Source organism: Malaclemys terrapin, chromosome 3 (genome assembly GCF_027887155.1).
Source record: "Malaclemys terrapin pileata isolate rMalTer1 chromosome 3, rMalTer1.hap1, whole genome shotgun sequence".
NCBI lineage: Eukaryota > Metazoa > Chordata > Testudines > Emydidae > Malaclemys > Malaclemys terrapin.
This window is the reverse complement of record NC_071507.1, coordinates 32,174,360-32,190,889: the sequence shown is the minus strand read 5'-3', so window position 1 is coordinate 32,190,889 and position 16,530 is coordinate 32,174,360. Positions and strand designations below refer to the sequence as shown.

At 44.0% G+C, this 16,530-nt stretch overlaps 1 protein-coding gene across 3 annotated transcripts in view; it reads left to right on the top strand.

The window, feature by feature from the left end:
• PSME4 (proteasome activator subunit 4) overlaps positions 1-16,530 on the top strand; it is a 220,677-nt gene that overhangs the window by 175,788 nt on the left and 28,359 nt on the right. For all 3 annotated transcript variants that reach the window (XM_054022245.1, XM_054022244.1, XM_054022246.1), the window contains 3 exons: positions 342-427; positions 13,848-13,976; positions 15,803-15,958. In XM_054022245.1, the coding sequence (XP_053878220.1) occupies positions 342-427; positions 13,848-13,976; positions 15,803-15,958 (371 nt within the window). The remainder of the gene's footprint in view (positions 1-341; positions 428-13,847; positions 13,977-15,802; positions 15,959-16,530) is intronic.

Genomic DNA, 16,530 nt, shown 5'->3' with positions numbered 1-16,530 from the left:
GCTGCGCAGAATTATGATTGAGTGCTGCAAATGGCTTACTTACAATGTGCCTTTGTTACATTTGCTTTATACTAAAGAGGTGTCTGCACCTCTTGTAGATTGGACTGTGTTAATATATAACTTAGTCCAAATTACATGACAATATCTTGAATAATAATTATTCTAATGAAAACTCATGGGCTCTAACATAAGAACACAGGGCCAAACTTACTGTTGATGCAACTTCACTGACCTCAGTGGAAATCTGGTGGAATATGCCAGTAGTGAATTTGGCCCATATATTTGTCATTTTGCTTGTTGACCTTATTATTCAATAAGTATTTCTATCTTTTTATAAACAGTCCTGAAGTGGTTGATGGCAAGTGCAGGTCGGTCCTTCTCCACAGCTGTCACAGAACAACTCCAACTCTTACCTTTGTTTTTCAAGGTACCCATTTTAATTACTGAGCTTTTAGTCACATTTGGTTTAAAAACAGGTTATAAAAATACATGAATAAAAAGCAATGTTACAATTGATTTTTTAAAATGTTTTTTAAAATAGAAAACTATGCATATATATGGATGGCCAAATTCTGCCCTAACATCCTCCTTTGCTTATGTGTGAAACTTATGAACCATTGGTCTAGCCTTTTTCTGATACATCCTCCCATTCTTGCACATAGAAATATATGACTGATCTTATATGGAGGAATCCTGAGCTGTTTCAAAATGCCGAGAGAGTGGCAGAGAGATGCAGATATTTTTCAGGTGTATGCTCTTACAATGAACAGGCAGAACTTGGCCAGAGTTTCTGAATGCGGAGACATTATGGGGACGCTTGGTAAAGGAAGTAGTGCAAAAAGAACAGGAGTACTTGTGGCACCTTCGAGACTAACAAATTTATTTGAGCATAAGCTTTCGTGGGCTATAGCTCACTTCATCGGATGCATAGACTGGAACATACAGCAAGAAGATATTTATACATACAGAGAACATGAAAAGGTGGAAGTAGCCATAACAACTGTAAGAGGCCAGTCAATTGAGATGAGCTATCATCAACAAGAGAAAAAAAACTTTTGAAGTGATGATCAAGATGAGCCATAGAAGTGTGAGGATACGTAACATGGGGAAATAGATTCAATTAGTGTAATGACCCACAGCATTCCCAGTCTCTGTTCAAACCTAAGTTAATTGTATCTAATTTGCATATTAATTCAAGTTCAGCAGTCTCTCTTTGGAGTCTGTTTTTGAAGTTTTTTTATTGCAAAATTGCCACCTTCAAGTCTGTCACTGAGTGGTTAGAGAAGTTGAAGCCTTCTCCCACTGGTTTTTGAATGTTATGATTCCTGATGTCAGATTTGTGTCCATTTATTCTTTTGCGTAGAGACTGTCCAGTTTGGCCAATGTATATGGCAGAGGGACATTGCTGGCATATGATGGCATATATCACGTTGGTAGATGTGCAGGTGATGGTGTGGCTGATGTGATTAGGTCCTATGATGGTAGTGCAGTGTCCAGCAGACCACTATTCAGTTTCATACTTCAGAAACTCTTTATGCCGTGCTGTTTAGCTGCAGTGTTCTAAAAGTTTACAGAGTGTAGTCACTTAAACTGTTTTTTTTCTGCCATTACTCCAAGACCATAGTGTTAGCAGGTATGAGAATCTTACTTTTTCAAAGATGGAATTATTCTGTAGGTCTTGGTGGGCTCCTGTAGTCCTTCTACCATCCATAAGTTGAGACAGCTCATTTCACCACCACTGCATAGAATGGGACAGCTTGCTTTTCACAGCAGTTGGCCTTTTGGCCTAAAATGTGAAGTTGATGTAAGGAACCTTATTTTCTTAGCAGGCTTTCTCTAGATTATACTGTTCAGCCTGTCTGTAATTCTCTGTAGTGAGTAGCTCTTATCCTGAAGCATAAGAATACAGATTTGCAACCTGATTGCTTTCTCAGTTAAGTGTGGCTTGGTTTATTAATTGTTTCCTTTTCCCTCTTTCTTCTGCACATCCCCAAATCAAACAGAATTTTCTGTCCTAACTCTGGAGACATAAGTCACTGTGAATAGACACAAGTACCTTTTAGACTTGGAATATCACTATCATCATGGTTTTTTCTCTCCAGTGGTGGAAACAGCCCCTATAGTTATATTAAGATCAAATTCAATTCATAGAAAACAATTTCTTCACAAAAAGCAACAAAGTGTTGCTTTTTCACAACTGTTAAGGCTATGAAAAAGAACAGCAAATTTCATTCAATTTAGAATTCACGAGGGATTCATCATTAATTCCAGCATACTGAATGTAAATTAGACAGAGCCTTTTTAAAAATTTACATTATGATCAAAGGCTACTGTAGTTCTATGGCAGTGGAAAAAATTTAAAACTTTGCTTAGGCAAACTTTTTGTTACTTTAATCCTTGGTTACAAATTTTGTCAGTTTGTACCTTTTTTAAAACCACATACTCTCGCTCACATTTCATTTAATCAACTGGGAGTTCAGGATCCCTTGTGTTCTATATCGGCCCATCATAAGAACTTAGCAAGGCAGAATAGCATCCATTTCAGTTTACAGTACAGGTTACCTTTGAGGGAAGAGTCATTCTTACTTTAATAATATGTCAGATCAGCTAGTTATCTAAAAATAGCATATGTCCCCAAAACACGCAAAAGGGTTACTGATACAAAAATATATTGCTAATATTTCCAGTTTAACTTTTCTTGTAACTCAATGCTAGCCCTGGAGTTCTTCGAGTAGTGTCCCTATGGGTTCTCCACTGTAGATGTGTCTGCGTCCCTGCACTGCTGATCAGAGAACTTTGGTAACAGTGTGTATTGGGCCAGCACATGTGCTGCCTCACCTCGTACTGTGCCACAAGGCTAGCCAGAGCTCAGGGGCTAACAGTCCTCCTTTCCTTCTCAACTGCCCCAGCTAGAGACAGAGCTTTAGCTGTCCATTTGTGGATCATTAACTCTTTTACAATTGATAATTTTTAGCTTCCTTTGAAGCCTCTTTTGTTTCTTTTCCTCCATCTACTGTTTATTTGGCCATTGCCTAAAAGAAGAAGAAAGGACTTTGTTCTTTTGTCAACCCCCGGTGTTGGGGACCCCCCTGGACAAGGCTATGCCAAGCTTTCTGGGCTTAAAGAAGTGCCATACTTACAGTGAGGCAGTCCCAGTTGCGGACAAGCACTCCCAGTGCATCTGTTGCCTCAGTGAGGACCATATCCAACAAAAGCGTTCTCTCTGCCAGCAGCTCTGGCAGAGGTCCCACAAGGACAGAGAGCTTTGCCCAATAATTATCTTTATGGAGGCAACTCTCTGACCCCTACTTCCGGCAGGCGTGATTCTTTCCCTTAACCTTTGACTTTGAAAGATAATGGGACAAAGAAACAGACTGGGGACTCCTCTCACAAGTCAAAAAAGAGAGTAGAACGTCCCCTCAGCGAGCCTAGGAATAGCTGAAAGCATTCGCCATCTCACTCAGTATCCTTGGCACCACCAGCACCAATACCACAATCCGGCACCCATGCCTCATGGTGACCATCATTATCCAGTACTGCTGACAGGCCCATGAACCGTTTGGGCACAGGAACCGAATCTTCGATACCGTCAAGGGCAAACATCCTAGGAAGATGCTCCTGGTACACAAGTCAACATTGGTACCACCAGCGACAACAACCCACACAGCACCAGGGAGACAGGTACAAATGAGGTCTCCATCTATACCGACATCGGGACGATAGGTTCCAACAGAATTTCCCCAGGTCAGTGACCTGGGAATGATACAGGCACCCAATTCTATGCCCCTCTCTACCAATGTCACAAGGCTGAGCCTTTGCCGAGCATGGGACATATCCCCACAATCATGCCATGTCCCTCCACTGTCAAGTGAGGGGTTGGATAATTAGCCTGAGGGTTTCACAGTACTCCTCCCAAGTTCCATATGAGACCCACTATCAACAGGATCCAGGAATGTACCCACAGATGACACTACCACCATCTTGGTACAGCCACCAATGTGCACTTCCACCAGGCCCCATGCCACCAAAATGGCCATACTGGGCCCTTTGGGAAGCACAACTGCCTGCCTCATGAGCTTCAGGCATTGCCCAAAAATCCTCCAGGCACGCGCCTTGGGCCACAGCTTCGAGGGCCTCAGAGCCTCGGGAAACTAAGGAACAAGAAGGGGACACAGAGGAGAAAGTAACGCCTACAGCCATGTCCTCCTCTTTCCCAGACGAAGCGGTCATGCCTTCACCACTGTACATGGCAGACAACTTCCATCTGTTCCTGGAGCTGGCAAAAAGAGTAGCGGATATCCCCCACATACCGCTGGAGAAGGTCAAAGACACCATCAGCTCATCAGTATCTTCCACTCTTCATCCTCCTTGAAGAGCGCCCTCCCAATCAATGAAGCCATTTTAGACCTGGCTAAAACTGTGTGGCAAACCCTGGCATCGGTAGCCCCGACTTGCAAAAGTGAGGACAAGAAATATGTCCTCACAAAGGAACCAGAGTTCTTTTTCTCTCATCTGCCACCCAATTCCATCATGGTGGATGCCGTAATCTCTTGTGGCCGACAACACAATTCCAGGGCAATACCCTATGACAGGGACTGGAAGCTCCTCGATCTCTTTAGCAGGAAGGCGTATTCTTCTTTGAGTGCTTGCTCATGTCAATTCCGTTCTAGGTGTGTGCGCGCGCCTACGTGCACAGTTGTTGGAGACTTTTGTCTTAGCGGTATCTGTAGAATTGGCTGTGGCGCCCTCTGGTGTGCCGCGCTCATGCATTGGTATATCAGGCGCCACCAGCCCTACGCCCTTTCAGTTCCTTCTTACCGCCTGTGGTGGTTGGTCAGAGCGCCTCTCTCCCTTGCCTCGTAAAATGGTCAGCAATTTCTTTACCTTTCAGACTTCGTGGGTTACAGCTGTAAATAGTTTTGTTTACTGTACTTAGTTAGTAAGTAGCTATTATGTACTATAGTTAGGAAGTTAAGGTCCCAGTAGGGACCTTGCCCAGGCGAAGCATGCCCCAGTCGCCGGGTTTTAAGCCCTGCGCTGACTGTAATAGGCCTATGCCTGTTAGTGACTCACATGGCAGCTGTCTGAAGTGCCTGGGGGAATCCCACGTAAAAGAAAAGTGTCATATCTGTAAGAACTTTCGTCCCAGGACACACGAGCGTGACATTCGTTTGAAGGCCCTTCTCATGGAGGCTGCTCTCTTCCCAGCCTTGGAGCCATCCCAGCCAGATGAAACTCCCAGCACTTCGGCCTTGGTGCATAGTGCACCCCCCCACACACACACACACACCAGGCTCTATCTGGCACCACTTCCCTTCATCGGTGCCCCAAAAGAAGTCTAAAAAGCGGGACCTGGCGCCAAGCAAGAAGGACCAAGGGGCATTGGGTAAAGGGCCGTGTTCGGGCTGCCTGCCCACACCAGATCCACGGGGACCTCATATCGCCCCCCCCCAAGGGATCCGCCACCAACTCTGTGGAGCACTAGGGGACCCAGACTCATGGCGGAGTCAACATCCTCCAGTGCCCAGATAGCAAAAGACTCTCCCAATACAGCCAGCACCAGAGGGGGCGATGGACCTGGCAACGGCTCCCTTCGAGGGCAAGCCAGCCAGGAGAGCCTCCCGGAAGGCGAGTAAAGACCGCTGTTCTCCAGAGCCACCCACTTACAAGAGGGCTGAACAGAAGTATTTTATCCCAGCGAAGGGGTTCGAATACTTGTACACTCACCCGCCCCGTGGGTCATTGGTCGTTTTTGCGGACAACGCGAAAGACACGTAAGGGCAATCTAGTTCCACCCCCAAAAATAAGGAGACCAAGAGACTGGACCTTTTCGAGAGAAAAATTTATTCAACTGCCAGTCTCGAGTTCAGAGTCACAAACCACTAGGCTCTTTTGGGGAGATATAGCTTTAATTTATTGGACTCCCTCCATAAGTTTAAGGACTCCATGCCCCAGGATGTGTCCCAAGAATTCGGGGCCCTTGTTGAGGAGGGTACAACAGCAGATCGGTGTCCCCCCCCCCCCCCAAATGGCATGGGATGCAGTCGATTTGGCGACCAGGGTGGTAACCTCAGCAGTGATCATGAGGCGCAGTTCCTGGCTTCGGACCCCTGCCCCGTCCCCATCGCTAACTCTGGTTTCCAACACCTCAGACCTGGGCTGGAGAGCCCACCTGGACAAGCTCAGTACAGAAGGCCGCTGGTTGGGATTCAACCACTCCCTTCACATAAATGTCAGGGAGCTCAGAGCAGTTCGCTTGGCCTGTCAGGCTTTTCAGTCCCACTTACAAGGTAAGGTGGTTCAAGTCCTGACAGACAACACCGCTATGATGTTTTATATCAACAAGCACAGGAGAGCCAGATCGTCAGCCCTTTGCCAGGAAGCCCTCTGGCTCTGGGACTTCTGTGTGCAGCATGCCATTCATCTTGTGGCAGCAAACCTCCCCTGTACCAGGAACATATTAGCAGATCACCTCAGCAGAGCCTTTTCATCTCACCACGAATGGTCACTCCACCCCGAAACGGTCAGCAGGATCTTCCAAAAGTGGAGATTTCCCCAGGTGGATTTATTCGCAACTCACCAGAACAGGAAATCCCACCTGTTCTGCTCATTTCAGGGGATCGACAGGGGCTCGGTGTTGGATGCCTTCTTACTCCCGTGGTTGGGGGCTCTGATGTACGCTTTCCCACAGAGTCCTCATGAAGATCAAGCAGGACGCCAAAGTTATCCTGATAGCCCTGGCTTGGCCTCGCCAACACTGGTTCAGCACGCTGATGGATCTGTCAGTAATGACCCCACTGCAGCTGCCCCTCTGGCTGGATCTCCTATTCCAGAATCACGGCAGGCTCCTGCACCTGAATCTAGCAGCGCTGTACCTAACAGCTTGGTTGCTGCATGGTTGAATGCTAAAGAGCAGGAGTGCTCGACCCGCGTCCAGTAGGGCCTACTGGATAGTAGAAAGCCCTTCACTAGAACAACCTACCTGGCCAAATGGAAATGATTCACTTGCTGGGCCTAGGCCAAATGGTTAGGCCTGAACAGACCTCTCTACAGGCAATCTTGGACTACCTTATGCATCTCAAGCTCCAGGGCTTATCCCTTTCATCAGTTAAGGTCCTCTTGGCCACCATATCAGCCTTTCACCCTCCATTCCAGGGCAGGTCGGTCTTCGCTTATAACATAACTGTCCATTTCTTGAAAGGTCTGGAGCAACTCTACCCTCAGGTCCAGAACCCTGTCCCTTGGTGGGACCTGAATCTGGTGCCCATGCAGTTCATGAGAGCTCTCTTCAAGCTCTTGGCATCCTGTTCCCTTCTTCTACTCTCCTGGAAGGTGACATTCCTGGTGGCAATAACTTCTGCCCGAAGGGTCTCCGAGATTAGGACACTTACCTCGGAGCAGCCCTATATGGTAATTTTCAAGGACAAGGTCCAGCTGCAGCCTCATCCGGCTTTCCTGCCCAAGGTGGTTTCACACGAGCCGGGACATATTTTTGCTAGTTTTCTTCCCAAAGCCTCATAAGTCTGAGGAGGAATGTAGGTTGCACTCCCTGGACATCAGGTGAGCGCTATCTTTCTACATCGAAAGGACCAAACCGATTTTGCTATGATCAGGCAAAAGTGCCTCCACCAGCGATTCTAATCACCCACTCATCTACAGCGCAAGCCTCGTTGACGGCCTTCCAGGCCCATTTGCCAATTCCAGATATCTACAGGGCTGCCACCTGGTTGTCCAGTCACAAGTTCACATCTCACTATGCGCTTACCCAGCAAGCCCGAGATGACACTGACTTCAGTAGAGTAGTATTACAAATCGCACATCTGTGAACTCCAAGCCCACCTCCGAGGATACTGCTTGTGAGTCACCTGAAATGGAATCAATATGAGCAAGCACTCCAAGCAGAAAAAATGGTTACCCACCTTTTCGTAACTGTTGTTCTGTGAGATGTGTTGCTCATGTCCATTCCATTACCCGCCCTCCTGCTCCCTCTGTCAGAGTTGCCGGCAAGAGGGAACTAAAAGGGCGAAGGACCATCAGCAGCTGATATACTGACGCATGAGCGTGGCACTCCAGAGGGCACCACAGCTGACCCTACGAATACCGCTCAGGCAAAAGTCTCCGACAGCTGTGACTATGGGTGAGCACACATCTAGAATGGAATGGACATGAGCAACACATCTCGAAGGACAACAGTTACAAAAAGGTAGGTAACCGTTTTTTCCTCGGCCACTTTACAGTTTCATATTGCCACTTACCAGGCATTCATGGCAAAATACGATTACACAAATTACAATAAACTGAATGACTTTATTGATAAGTTGCCAGAGAGTCATCGGGAATCCTTCAAGGCCATCATTCAGGAGTCACAACTGGTGACAAAAACATCACTGCAGTTGGCCCTCAATGCCACCGACATGGCAGCCTGTCTCATCACAGCTCCCTCCACACCTTAAAGGATTCCAGGGCCACCCTCAGGTCGCTGAGACTCTACATGCTGGGACAAAAGAGATCTTTTAGCCCCCAGTCCCAACACAGACCTTATTCATCTCAATTCCCATCACAGCACCATTATGAACCACAAAGAAAAAAGGGAAAATTCCCAAAACATAAGCCGTCTGGTCCACAATCTTCAACCCAGCCCCTGCCTCTCAGCACCACTTTTGATGGGCAGGTCGAGGCACCACAAGACCACTCCCCACTACTGTCTATGGCCATGCACCCATTTGGCCATCATTTGTCAGGGTTCCAAAGTGCCTGGAAACGCATAATGTTGAACAGATGGGTCCTAGAGGTCGTCCAATCCAGGTACTCCATCCACTTCACCTTTCTACCCCCTCTACAACACTCTACCCTGTCACTCTTCAGGGACCCTTCTCATGAGAGTCTGCTGCAACAGGAGATAGATTGACTCTTCCAGTTAGGAGCTATAGAACCAGTTCCTCACATCTACAAGGCCAGGGGTTCTATTCTTGTTACTTCCTAATACCCCAAAGGGAGGGAGGTTGGAGACCCATACTGGACCTCAGAGCTCTCAACAAGTCTTCAAAGCTCAGAAGTTCAAGATGGTCACCTTATCGATGATCATTCCATCTCTGGAACAGGGAGACTGGTTTTCAGGACTTCATCTACAGGACGTCTACTTTCACATTTCAATAGTACTGTCTCACAGACGATTTCCCAGATTCACTGTGGGATACGCCATTACCAATACAGAGTCCTCCCCTTCAGACACTCATCGGTCCCTGTTTTCTAAGTTCTCTCAATGGTAGCCGCTCATGTATGTTCACAAGGGATAATGATCTATCCTTACCTGGACGATTGTCTTCTCAGAACCCGATCGCTCCAGGAGGCTCGTTGAGCCATCAACATCACTATACATTTGTTTACAGAACTGGGCTTTCAGATCAACAACCAGAAGTTGACCCTCATGCCAGTGCAACACCTGGAATTCATGGGGATCGACCTGGATGCTCTACAGGCCAACCTTCCTACTTCAACACAGGTTCCTATCCCTGGTCTCACTCATAGACACAACTCAATGCAGTCCTCCAGTACCAGCCAGACTCTGCTTCCAACTGTTGGGGCATATGGCAGTGGGCACGGTTGTGATACTGTATGCCAGACTCCACATGCAATGCCTCCAACTATGATTCAGTTCAGTTTACAGGCTGAACAAAGACAGTCTGGACAAGCCCCTGTCACTACCTACCATGATCAAAAACTCCTTGGACTGGTAGAAGAACCTAGCCAATGTATGCGAAGGAATCCCCTTCACACAGAGGTCACCATCATTGCTCCTTATCATCGATGCATCACTCAGCTAATGGTCACCTGTGGAGATATCTCTACACATCAGTCACCTCAAACTGAGAGCGGTCAGGAATGCCTTCACCTATTTCCTCGCGCTGATAGCAGGATCACATACAAAGATCCTAATAGACAACATAGTCTGCATGTACTACATTTGCCAGGGAGGGGCCAGGTCACCCTCCCTATGCACAGAAGCAATGAAATTATGGAATTGGTGCATCTCTCACAACATCACCTTGTCCATGGTTTCCCTCCTGGGCACACAGAACTCAATAGCGGACAACTTCAGTTGCAAATTCATGCACGATCACAAGTGGGAGATGTATCCATCAGTACTCAATCACTTTTTCACATGATGGGTAACACCATCCACAGAGCTTGAACAAGAAGTGGCCACACTACTGCTCAAGGACCAGCACTCTCTGGGTGATGCCCTTGTCCCCTGGGGCAAGGACTTTCTTTATGCCTTGCCTCTATTTCCTCTATTGCCAAAGGGACTAAGTTTCTGATTACTCCTACTTGGCTAAGACAGACCTGGTACCTTACCTGACACAGCTCGCGATGTGCCTTCCAATCTCCCTTCCAACCATTTTACATCTCCTCTCACAAGATAAAGGGTATACCCTACATCTCTACTTTGGGATTCTCTGCCTCAAAGCATGGCTCCTGCATGGTTCCAGCATCTAGAAAGTTGATGCTCAAAGGAAGTACAAGAGGTTCTAATACACAGTAGAAAGTCCTCCACATGACCCTTAAAGTCAGTATTGTCCCTAAGCTCTCTTAGGGTCCATCTAGCAGCTGTCACAGCTTTTCAACAACCCATAGAAGGGTACCCAATCGCACCCAACCACTAAAAAGTTCCTTAAGGGTATAATAAACTTCTTCCCTCAATCTCGACTCCTACCCCCTCTTGGGACCTAAACCTGGTACTGAAAGGGCTGACTAGGCCCCCTTTGAACCCATCGCCATTGTGTGACGTTGCACTCCATATGATTTTATGAAAATATGCTAATGTGTGTGAATATAATGTAACTAGAATATGCTTCATGCAAAAAGTCTCTTGTGAGGTATCATTACAAAGCTTATAATCTACTGAATGTTATCATTCTATTTGTATAAATGTATCATTGTTATATCTGTAACTACAAATATGAACTATAACTCTGAGGTCCTATTGTAATTATGCAAAGTGTGGGCCATTAATGGTGGTTTGGAATCTTGATGGTTCTGTTTACTTGCAAGCCTTCCTGAGAGTCAGGCCAGGAGCCATGAAGGCTTGGGGTCTCTCAGGACATGTGACCATGTCACCTGGTACTGGAATCCATCTTAAAGCTGGTGCTTTTCCATTTAGAAGGAGGGGTGGGGACCGAGAGAGACAAAAGATTCCCGACTTGTGCCAAAGTTATATAAAGGGGTGGAACAGAACAAAGGAGGTTCAAGTCATGAGAAATTCCCTAGTTATCACCTGAGCTGGAGCTAACAAGAACTGTACTAGGGGAAAGGATTGGGCCCAGACTAGGAAGGAGTCCAGTCTGTTAAAGAAGCTTATTGGAACATCTCTGAGGGTGAGATTTTATCTGTAATCAGTTTTTTAATGTATTAGGCTTAGACTTACATGTTTTGTTTTATTTTGCTTGGTAACTTACTTTGTTCTATCTGTATTACTTGGAACCACTTCAATCCTACTTTTTATACTTAATAAAATCACTTTTGCTTATTAATTAACCCAGAATAAGTAAGTAATACCTGGAGGAGCAAACAGCTGTGCATATCTCGCTATCAGTGTTATAAAGGGCGGACAATTTGAGTTTACCCTGTATAAGCTTTATACAGAGTAAAACAGATTCATTTGGGGTTTGGATCCCATTGGGAGCTGGGGGTCCGGGTGCTGGAGACAGGAGCACTTCTTAAGCTGTTTTCAATTAAGTCTGCACCTTTGGCGCGTGTGGTTCAGACCCTGGGTCTGTGTTGGAGCAGACTGGCGTGTCTAGCTCAGCCAGGCAGGGTTCTGGAGGCCCAAACTGGCAGAGAAAATGGGCTCAGAGGTAGTCTCAGCATATCAGGTGACAGTCCCAAGGGGGTTTCTGTTATCAAACCCGTCACAGCCACCTGTTCGCTAATGTACCTATCCGTGAAAACAGCCTTCCTGATAGCGGTTACCTCAGTTAGAAGAGTAAGGGAGATAGCAGCTTTGATGGCGCATCCCCCCTACACAGTATTCTTTCCAGACAAGCTTAAACTCAGGCCACATCCAAAATTCATCCCTAAGGTAACCTCCCCTTTTCACATGAATCAGTCAATCCACCTTACAATCATCTACTGCAAGCCTCACCAAGACAATAAGGGAGGCTATACTGCATAACTTAGATGTTAGGAGAGCTCTAGCATTCTACAAAGCCTTCAGGAAATCCCCATGACCTTTCCTCTCTGTGATGGAAAGATCCAAGAGCTCAGCAGGATCAGCCAAAAGACTCTGTAAGTGGGTCTCGAATTGCATCAGACAGTGCTACCAAATTCGTAATCTTGCACACGCATGATCCGGACATATTCCACAAGATCGATCTCCTCATTTGTTGCTTTTTTCAAGGATGTCCCTGTCTCAGACATCTGTAGAGCAGAGACATGGATGTCAGGCCACACCTTGCAGAACACTATGCAGTCACTTTGGATTCTGCCTCTGATGCTATGTTTGGCTCCACAGTACTTGTCATCTCTAACTGACCCCACTCTGAAGTCCCAGCCCTCGAAAAGGGGTACTGCTCAGGAGTCACCTGCACTGGAGCACCCATAGGGACACTACTTGAAGAAGTTACTCACCTGGTTCAGTAATGATGGTTCTTCGAAGATGTGTGTCCCTATGGGTGCTCCACAACCCGCCCTTCTTCCCTCTGCTTCGGAGTTCTCGTTATGACTCCATGGTAAAGAAGGAACTGAGGACAGTTACCCCCCACATGCTGGCTAGCTTGTGGCGCAGCACACCCAATGGATACTGCAACCAAAGTTCTCCAATCAGCAATGCAGGGACGCAGACACACCTACAGTGGAGCACCCATAAGGACACACATCTCGAAGAATCTTCGTTACTGCGTAAGGTGAATAACTTCTTCTGTATCAGAGATCTTCAGTGAAAGATATCCTCCACATGTAAGAACAACCTTTAAAACATTGTCATCTTTTCTCAATCAAATGAATTATTAGTGCATCTGTTGTTTTGCCAATGGTACTGCAACCAGCAGTTTTCAAATTCAGCCATTATTTTCATTCCAAACCTTGTACAAAGGAAAAGGAGAGAGCCTCTGAAGGAAACAGCCTGCTATCTGAGGAGTTTGAGTTCCCAGAGGTGAGAGTAGGACATGTTGAACCTCTCAGCAGACAGCCTAAAAGGGAAAACCACACACTGTGGATGACCCAGACTGAGAGAGTTCTGTAGTCTCAGGTCCATTTTTCCTCATCTTTCCTCTATCAACCCGCAAAGGACTTCTCTACTGCTGGAGACAGCAACAGCTGACCTCTGTGGGCTAGCAAACCCTTCTTATACCAGTGGTGATCTGAACAAAAAGTTCTTGTGTGATTATCTACTGGCGGGGCGGAATTATACCCAAGTGTCGGGACTGGCTTAGAGGATATGAAAGAGAAACTTAGTTGGGTATGGAAAATTCTCTGTTAAACAGCCATCTACTTTATATCCTTCCTTGGAATGTTAAAAACATTTTTTCAAACTTTTGCCTAACACCTTAAAGACACTCATTTACCTTACTTAACAAATTTAGACCACTTGATTATTTATAGGTAGATAAATTGTACATGTTAAAATATAGAAATTTTAAACTTTCCTAGACACACACACAAGTGAATAGGACCCTTGATGACTGACCCAGTTTTAATCTTTACTACTGAGTTATTAAAACAAATATTTTCCCCCTTGGATAACGTATTAATTTCATGCAAAGAAGTTTTAATCTTTTTTCTTTCTTTCAGGATTTTTTTTTTTTTAGCAACAAATATTTAATTCTTCCTGTTTTCTTCTTCGTTTGTAGATTGCACCAGTAGAAAATGACAATAGCTATGATGAACTCAAAAGAGATGCTAAGATGTGTTTATCACTAATGTCTCAGGGATTGCTATATCCTCAACAAGTGCCTTTGGTACTCCAGGTGCTAAAACAAGTGAGTCTGATCTATATTGTTTAAATGAATGCACATCACTTTAAAACCTGTTGAGCTTGTTATTCATACAAGGTAACTTGAGTTAACAGTTATGAAACAAAGTATTTCTTATTTCCTGACAGTGCTACATGTACAAAGGTCTTCTGCGGTTTTTTAAATGATTTGTTGCTTATATTCTTTGAGTCTGTATAGTGATACTGTTGCCAGTATAACTACTTTATTCGTTCATTTCTATATTAAAGTGGCATACATATCACCAAAATCATGATGAATGTTTAAGTACTTAGTTAAACTCTTGATTGCAGTACAGTAATTCGCTGTACACCAGCCAAAAAGGCAGCACTAATGAGACTGCTGACTGCTTTTGCTTTGTAATAAATTCCGTGTTAGTGTTTGGTCATCAGGAACAATAATCTGGAACAGAATTAATTATGTAAATTGGCTTTTTTATCAGCTTCCAGGTTTGTTTGTTTGTTTTTTTGTTTTTGCCAAGCAGAAATACATACTAATAAAGCATTGAACTCTTTATAAAGAAAGGATTGTTTGTTCACTAAAAATTATACCCGGTGTTTGAAAGTATAGTTATCTGAAGCAGAAAAATATTAAATTTACATTTAGGTTCCTATGAGTATAAATCCTGTAGGGGGAAAACACATGAATGTTATGAATGTTTCACATTTTGTTTTTAACAGAATACTATCACAGAAAAGCTCTGTTCCCAGTTTTATTTTTTTCATTTGTCAAATATTTGACCCGGATGGGGTGTAAAATTTATTTTAAGAGATAAAAATAAGTAAGGGTTTAGTAACAAGTCGACTTAAAATAAAAATGTCACTTTGAAAGGGACATAGTTGAGGCTAAGATTTAGTCATGGGTATTTTTAGTAAAAGTCATGGATCGGTCACGGGTAATAAACAAAAATTCACGGCCCCGTGACGTGTCCATGACTTGTACTGTATACCCCTGACTTAATCTTGGGGGGCTTTGGGGGCACTGCTGGTGCTGGGGGAGGGCTCTGGGGACCTCTGTAGCAGACTCGCAGCCTTAGACGTCATCAACTGGAAATCTGTTCTACCTCAAAAACAAGTTGAAATGTAGTTTCAGAATGCAGCATGTTCTCTTGGGTCCCCCTCTTATTTTTTGTGGTTTTACAATGGTATTTTTCTGCTAAAATGTATGTCTATCCCACTTATAACTTTGTGAAAGACCCACACAAATGAAAAGGAAAACAGACTATACAGAGAAATGGAGAAACTGATTGTATACAAAGTGCTATCAAATGCACAAAGTAAAAAAAATTGATCAAATAGATTTTTTCCTTGAAGCTTTTAACCTTCATCTACTCTAGAAAAATCACCCATTGCTGAAAATGGGTGTCAGCAATGGATGCAGTCAAAGTGGTGGTACTAGTTCAACTTTCACCCATTGTTTACATCTTTTGTCAGTAACAAGCATTTTTTTCATAGTTAAAGTCCACTATACAGACAATTGCAATGCAAAGTTGAGCATAACTAACCTTTTTGGCCACTTAGAAAAGGCTGGTATCTGAGGTCATGAACAAATCAGAAGGAGTGATCTGTTTAGTTTCTCAGTTATATATCCAGTACTACAAATATTAAGTATTTAGATGCTTTTGAAATTTAGCCTAAAAGAACATAAACAAAACAAAGCTGACTATAAGGAGGGAAACAACTTTTATGAGTAACTTGCTACAGTAGCACAAAAGGTTTAAGTAATGGTATATGACAATATTTAGAATAAATCAAATGGCTTGTCTACATGCTCTTGTTTTTAATTCTAACTGTTTAACCTTTGTTGCTTTACAGACAGCAAGAAGCAGTTCTTGGCATGCTAAGTACACAATACTGACCTACCTCCAAACTATGGTATTTTATAACCTCTTTATCTTCCTCAACAATGAAGAAGCAGTCAATGACATAAGATGGTTGGTTATAAAACTTTTAGAAGATGAACAGCTTGAGGTAAAAATGAAGTTATACCTATTCCCATGTATTTTGACTTTCAGTGAAAGACATTGAATGTGAATAAAAGAAGCAGAACTGATTTTTTTTATATTTATCTTTATATATCTAGTTTCTTGCCTCTTACTGTGTAACTTCATACAAAGAAAGAAAGTTTTCCATATTTAGCAGTAATAGAAAATGCATTTGTTTAGTTTCTTGAATATATATTAAAAATGCTAACTTGTATAGAATTATATTCTATATAAAATTCTACTTTCAACAGGAAAACAAAATATTCCAGAAGGCTTTTCATTAGCAATAATAAAATGGCACAAGCCTCACAATGATTTCTGTCCTGTTTTAAATACAATTGGAACAGAGATAGTATCATTACAGTACTAAGGACATCATGGGTATGAGTAGAAAACTCAGCCTTCACATTTAAAATGCATTTCTACTCTAAAATCTGAGTATGTAAAAATAACACTTTCTTACTCAGCAGGTGGTTCCTGTGTGTAGTATCGGGATAGCTGTGTTAGTCTGTATCCACAAAAACAACAAGGAGTCCGGTAGCACCTTAAAGACTAACA